This window comes from Diaphorina citri, unplaced genomic scaffold (assembly GCF_000475195.1).
Source record: "Diaphorina citri unplaced genomic scaffold, Diaci psyllid genome assembly version 1.1 scaffold4, whole genome shotgun sequence".
Taxonomy (NCBI): domain Eukaryota; kingdom Metazoa; phylum Arthropoda; class Insecta; order Hemiptera; family Psyllidae; genus Diaphorina; species Diaphorina citri.
The window spans coordinates 803,690-810,486 of NW_007377443.1; the positions used below are offsets into that span (position 1 = coordinate 803,690).

Below are 6,797 nucleotides of genomic sequence, written 5' to 3' on the forward strand. Positions count from 1 at the left end.
CGGGGGGGGGGGGGGGGGGGGTAAGGAGAGAGAGAGGGAGAGAGAGAGAACGTGCTAGAGAGGTATTCGTAAGTTCTCGGCTTGATTCGGTTATATCTAACGAGCAAAAGGAATTGGATTACGAGTATTTTGTACTCGGTTCTCGAAACTTAATCAATTACTTATACCGGTTCTCAGTGGCGTAGCGTGGTCTAAAGTCAAGTGTAAGGTGTGTAGGGCACTAATTTCCATCAACAGTGGCGTAGCGTGGTCTAAAGTCAAGTGTAAGGCGTGTAGGGCACTAATTTCCATCACCATGCACATGACTACATAAGTCATGCACATGCTTCTTCATAAATATTTAAAGTCAATATTTAAGGGTATTTGAGTAAATTTTGAGTGTATGGCCGCCATACACGCCCTACATGGACGCTGCGCCACTGCCGGTTCTCGAAAATACCAAGTACTACCCATCTCTGAGAATGCCTAATGATCACCGTTTCTATTTGGTTCAGGTCTGGAGTATCTGGTGGAAATAGTCAACGACACAATTGGATTACAACGAGTATTTTGTACTCGGTTCTCGAAACGTAATCAATTACTTATACCGGTTCTCGAAAATACCAAGTACTACCCATCTCTAAGAATGCCTAATGATCACCGTTTCTATTTGGTTCAGGTCTGGAGTCATCATCAAATCTTAAGTCGTTCCGTCCAAGGGTACGGGTCGGCTGTGTACAAAGCCTCTCCACCATATTCTATCATTATATTTGGTACCTGATAAGTCTGATAACTAATGAGTGTTGGGATTATGACCTATAATAAGTCGCGTGTTAAGATAAAGGATACTTTATATTTTCCATCATACACAATGTCTTCTCTGGTGTTGATTTCCGTCTGAATATTCCACTCTCGTTCCAGAGTTCTCGAGATGATCTCCTGATAAGTCTGATAACTAATGAGTGTTGGGATTATGACCTATAATAAGTCGCGTGTTAAGATAAAGGATACCTTATATTTTCCATCATACACAATGTCTTCTCTGGTGTTGATTTCCGTCTGAATATTCCACTCTCGTTCCAGAGTTCTCGAGATGATCTCCAGATTGTTTCTTCTGTTATATCTCTCCCTGGGGGTGAAAAAGGTCACATTGAGATTCCCAGAATCATGATACACAGTACCTCCACCACTGTTACGTCTTGCTATCTCAATACCTTCATCATACAGGACACCGAGGTTAGTTTCTTGCCAGGGATTCTGATGACGTCCAATCACCACACACGGGTTGTTCCTCCACAGAAGCATCACATGATGGTTGGTGAAATCAAAGTTCTTATACAGCCAGTCCTCCAGGGCGAGGTTGGTGAAGATATTGCTAGACTGGGAGATGAATACGGATTTCTGGATCTTGGTTTCATCGTTGTGTACGGGAGCGCGGGGTTTGGACGAGTAGAAGCGACTGGTGGCTACTCCACTGCTAGGCAGAAGCTTAGGTACAGCAAGCTGAAGAGTGACGTGGGGGAATTTGAATACAGCGGATTTGATTAGGCACGCCATGGCGTTAGAGATGAGTAAGTTCACTGGATGTCACTTTGGCAGTACAAGAGCTTTGAATAGAGATGCACGAACTGAAATGCTCTGTGCAAGCGTCTTCAAATAGAAAAAAATCACAGCTCGATCGAAAATTTAAAATGCAGGTTTCTCTTGTGATGTAGTTAAATAGCAAATAAATTATTTATAGAAGAAGAGTTCTTGCCTTGGATTTAAAAGTTCTCACCCAATGTTATCTTGTCTACTCTAGCAGTGGAGGTAGCCTTGATGAGGAAATCGTGAAGGGTGATGGTTTGGTGCAGCCACTTCCAAGTTTGATGCAAATTACACACGCGAGCACTAATTATAACACAGTCTTTTGCAATATTTATCATAACTTTGGGCCTAAAACTATGTGAAATGAACATTCAATAACAGGATTATTTGTTTAGAAGGGTGTCGAGAAGAAACGAAATTAACATAACTAAACTCGGAGGAAAATTGAAAGAAATGATTTAGGGTTCCTTTGTGTTTGTTAAGAGTTGGCTGACCGCACGAAATGATCAGAGTAGTACCACTGTAGTCAGAAGAGAGCCGCACACTCTACTCCACCTGTCTTATATAGGAGTTTCTTATCACATGAAACGCGAGGAGGGGGGAGGGATTGCAACCTCAATAAAAAGATTAGCAATATTATTGAAAAAATAATAAGAATAACAATTTTCCAATTCTTTTAACGAATATAGAGTGCAATACTCCCAAATATTATTTGATAGTAATATTCAAATGTTAATAAATGATTACCCCTTAGGTGGAAACTAGAACTATGTCAATGTAGGATGAAGTGTGACTTGGACATTAGGTACTGATGTCCTCAAAATAATCTCTGTCTTACACAGAGGATTGGGCAACATCATACCTGTATCCAATGTGACCAACTAGGTACCTACAGTAAAACTGAAATTTACCTATAATAATAAGCACCTCAATAGTGTACCTACTTATGTGAGGGTAAAAATTGATTTCCAACATCTTTTTATACATATTTTTTTTTTTTATAAATAAAACACTTCACCTAACATCTTTCCACAGGGAAATTGATTAATTTCTAATATTTCTCTTTTTCTCCCCTCATTGTTCACTGTTTCCCTACTTAGTATTGAGAGGACTTATCACACAAAGAAGAGTTAAATATGAGAAGTTCCTATTGAGAGAATGATGCAGAATGAGATGGACACCCAGTATGACTTGGTTATTCATCAGTTTACAGACAATAATGTACCTAATAACAAAATTCAAATGAGTCTGATATTGAACCATTAAAATTCATTTCAAAAACAGGGTGCATCAAAATGTTTTACCAAAGGATTTAAGAATAAAAATCTTACACCCCAAAAGCTTGAAAAGCATCAGGACCAAACAACCCATTTTTGAAGTGAGCCACAAAGCAATGGATGGGTCTATGAAAGATTACAGACAATAGTAAAATTTATTCACACACAGCCTTGGAATTTATGATAGAGCAAAGTTTTACACTCTGTAAGTATGACCAAGAAAATAATATGACAGGTAGGTAGGTACATATAAAACACAGTACCATTTTGTCCTTAATACAATGGTGCCTGATTACAAAGAGCAATTGCCTTTAATTTAAAATGCTATTGGTAAGTAAACAGGAAAAACAAAACTCATAAGAGTTTAAAGAGATAGAATAAATCCATATAGTATTGAATGGAATAAGATGCAGTAAGCTCAATGAATCCATAGATTAATTTGTGTTTAATGTAATAATCCATAGGTTAAGTTAGATTATCATGACATGCCTTTATGCCAGTCAACACCTTTAGGATAGAAATATTTAAAAAAAGCCAACATATCACTGCAGAACTGTGGCTAAGCTAATTAAATGTATCTCTATTAGGGCCTAGTTACCACATTTTATTCAATGTGTAGCCCCTTGGAAACATATTTCTTCAACACATAGATCTTAAGGATGTTGAATGGAAACACTATTGTTCAAGACATAGAAACGACCTTTGTTTATGGCATAGATCTTAAGGATGTTTCCTGGAAACACTATTGTTGAAGGCATAGATCTTAAGGATGTTTCCTGGAAACACCTTTGTTTGAGGCATAGATCTTAAGGATATATGAACCGATACTTTATATTTGAAGGCTTATAGTTAAGAAACAAATGTAATGTAACTTAGCAGTGACCATAACCATTCTTAAAAAGTCCTCTCAAAAAGACTTTCTAGGTAGTTACGATACTCCATAAATGTTCAACTGATGAACTGACGTGCCAAATACTGTGTGGATTCAAAACTTATTGTGCTGACCTTTACCTACCATCACCCATTCCGATGTCCACGTCTTCCACAGGTTATTAGTTAATAGCTTATCAAATAAATAATAATTATTCATTCGATTCATTTGACCTACCTATTAGGTACTCTTCTTATCAATTTTTTGAAATTTTCCTTCGTATTTTTTCAAATATTTCGCGCCAGTCAGGCATCACATTGTGCGATCTTCATAAAATTTGATTTATCTCTTCAAAATCAAAGGTGCATTGATATCAAAGGTGCGTTGCCAGATCAAATATTACCTTCCAGGAAATACCGTACAATAAATATTACCTTCCAGGAAATACCGCACATAAATATTACCTTCCAGGAAATACCGTACAATAAATATTACCTTCCAGGAAATACCGTACAGTAAATATTACCTTCCAAGAAATAGTACCGCCAATATTGAATATCATTTCTTTTTCAGAGAATCAGTGCCCCGGGTGGGAATCAAACCCGTGGCCTAGCACTTACAAGGCAGATGCACTACCAACTAAGCCAACTAGGCTGGCAATTAACCGAGCTTGAATCTCTGAAACCACAAAAAAATTGTATTAAGTACTTAGGTATTGATCAGTTGTATGACATTGGGCATTTTTTTATGCATCATAATATATTTGGTGTGTGACAAAATTCAAAATTCAGGTTGTAAACTGAAGCCAGGAAAGCCATATAGGTTATACTGCAAAGCTTGGGGACAAATTTAAAAATTTAAAGGTGGAACTTTCCAGGAACTAGTTTCACCAAGATCTAAATTTTTAACTTGAACACCTTGAAAGTGAAAACACCTTCTATTTTGTTTACCCACAGGCCCCCATGTGTAAAAAAATCTCCCTCTAATGAGAGACAGACTCTTCAATTTTCACTCAGAAGCCCCTCTTTCAGAACCATTTTAAATATGTAAGTGTCCCATGGCACTTGATGTGGTCATGATATTATGCCCAAAGAGGAAAAAATCCAAGGAAACTACTTGGTTCTTTGTTTTACAATAATCGGAAAAGAAAACACACACAGTCTATCATATTAATTTTTCAGACAGCTTTGAAAAAAAGTATTGATGTATGATCTGAAATGTATTTTGGAATTTTTTCCAACAATTTCCAGTACTAAGACCATTAATTACAGTTTGATTATTTAGTAGGTAAAAGTGAAATACCCAACTTAAATTAGTGTGTTTCAAAGCAGCATTTGTAATAATACAGAAAACAAATTAATTGATAATTTTCAATATCTGGTGAGTTCTAACAATTCTCCATTGTTATTAAAATATCTCCTTTTTTCAAGTTTTAAAAAATACTTCATTATGAACATTTCTTTTTTTTTATAATTCCCATCACTTCCGTTTTTAAAAACTCGTACACAGTAATGTGTATTTTAATTTAGTAGAACAAATGAAGATGCAACATATAAACCAGATCTGTTGGATAATCATCACTCCGAATTAAACATATCTCACAAATCGTACTAGGTAAGAAGATGTATTACTTTTCACCAAGGACCCTAAGGTGTGATATTCATGTGCTCATATTTATCAATAAAACCAGCATTTGTACACCCAATGTAAAGCACCGGTCGTTGTATCACTTTGTTTTCCAGAAAGATTCACCAGGAACCAATGTGTTGGACTGTTGAAGAAATTTGAAGACATCAGCTGACCCCCACTTCAGAACATCTACTGCAGTGCAAACCATTTTATTAAAGTGAAACTTGATTTTTTAAAACTTTATTTAATTTAAAGTTTTGTCTAAAATGAGCGATGACAAAGTCAGTCAGGTAAGTGATCAATTTTCGTACACCAGTTTTTTAGATCTTTTTATGCTTCATGAATTGGGATCTTGAAAAGGAATAAAATTTGGGCAAAATCAAAGAAATATCAGACGGTAATGTTGTGTACAATGTACTATTTATTACTTTGTTCGCAATCATATTTCAATCAATTTGCCTTTGGATTCGAGTCCGATTTCACAGTCTCTTTTTGACTTGTTTGGATAAGTATTTATGCTTAAGTAAATCTATTTAAGTAATTACTGTACTTTACACACAATTTACATGCAGGTAATATACTATTGTAGTGATAATACACAAGTGAAAGTGACAGTATTTTTTTTTTTTTTTTTTAAATAAATTATAGGTAGGTGTGTCTATTAAAAAAAAGCCAAATTGTCAATTTGACTTCAGCTTTTACAGCTTATTTTCTTAACAGTTGATTAAAAAGAAAAGGAATAAATCATCTTCCCCCAAGTAGTAGGACGATTTCATGCTTTGTGCTTTGGAATCTAAAAATAATAAAATTCATTATGTGCAGTTTTTTATGTTATAATTTAGTGTTTTTTTGCGGAGGCCTTGGGCCTTCGCATTTTTTGACAATTCGCTATCTTCGAATGCATTTTTTGACAATTCGCAGCGTTATGCAAAATGACGTGACGTGCCTCACTAAAGCGGTTGAGCTACTTTTGTGGCTACTCGGATTCACTGTTTTCTACTCAGAGGTCCTTCAGTTATGAAGTATTCAGAATCCTGAAAATCATGGATTTTTTTTTTTTTTTTTTTTTTTTTTTTTTTAATTATTATCATTATCATGTTTTCATACTGGTACTTAAACTCAAGAAGCCCCAAGGGTTAGACTGAGGGTGTGTTTATGTACCGGGCTGAGATAGGCCATTCTCGTCCTTTCTTGGCGTGTGGAAAATGATGTGATAACTGAACACAACCTTCATGAGCGTGTAAAGTTGGCGGGAAATTCGAAATTTTGATTTTTTTTCCGCAACTCGTACAATCTGAATTCATTTTTTACTTTTTATCTCTAGTTTGCACGTTTATATTATACTTTTCATTTAAATTACCTAGATATTACAAACTAGCGAATTACAAAGCAAACAAAAATAAATATAAAATAAATTTTAAAAATTGCCGCCGGGACAGAGGGTTAGAAAAAAT

General features: G+C 35.6%; 3 protein-coding genes and 1 long non-coding RNA gene across 5 annotated transcripts in view; 2 read left to right on the forward strand and 2 right to left on the reverse strand.

The window, feature by feature from the left end:
- Window positions 1-1,571, reverse strand: part of LOC103520679 (lipoyltransferase 1, mitochondrial-like) — a 10,547-nt gene extending 8,976 nt beyond the window's left edge. The window contains exons 1-2 of one of the 2 annotated variants that reach the window (XM_008485811.3): window positions 1,078-1,571; window positions 829-915 (exon numbers count right to left, since the gene is read on the reverse strand). In XM_008485811.3, coding sequence (XP_008484033.1) covers window positions 829-915; window positions 1,078-1,536 — 546 coding nt within the window. In that variant the 5' untranslated portion in view covers window positions 1,537-1,571. Of the gene's footprint in view, window positions 1-828; window positions 916-990 lie in introns of both variants that reach the window. The other variant, XM_017449311.2, reaches the window with a different exon arrangement.
- The window catches only part of LOC113472657, an 11,532-nt gene extending 4,964 nt beyond the window's left edge, over window positions 1-6,568 (forward strand). The window contains exon 2 of the long non-coding RNA XR_003394882.1: window positions 5,457-6,568. This is a non-coding gene — a long non-coding RNA (uncharacterized LOC113472657). The remainder of the gene's footprint in view (window positions 1-5,456) is intronic.
- On the reverse strand, window positions 1,566-2,097 carry LOC103520582. The gene has a single exon (XM_008485715.3). It carries the CDS (start codon window positions 1,935-1,937, stop codon window positions 1,743-1,745), a length of 195 nt encoding a protein of 64 aa, XP_008483937.1. The 5' UTR covers window positions 1,938-2,097; the 3' UTR covers window positions 1,566-1,742.
- A 7-nt stretch (window positions 6,569-6,575) lies between the features above and the next one.
- The window catches only part of LOC103522901 (serine/arginine-rich splicing factor SR45-like), a 2,582-nt gene continuing 2,360 nt past the window's right edge, over window positions 6,576-6,797 (forward strand). The window contains exon 1 of the mRNA XM_008488014.2: window positions 6,576-6,579. Within this exon, the coding sequence (XP_008486236.1) occupies window positions 6,576-6,579 (4 nt within the window). The remainder of the gene's footprint in view (window positions 6,580-6,797) is intronic.

Excerpts from the sequence above, each read along its gene's own strand:
- LOC103520582 (XM_008485715.3), bottom strand. The coding sequence starts at position 1,937 with ATGTTCATTTCACATAGTTTTAGGCCCAAAGTTATGATAAATATTGCA.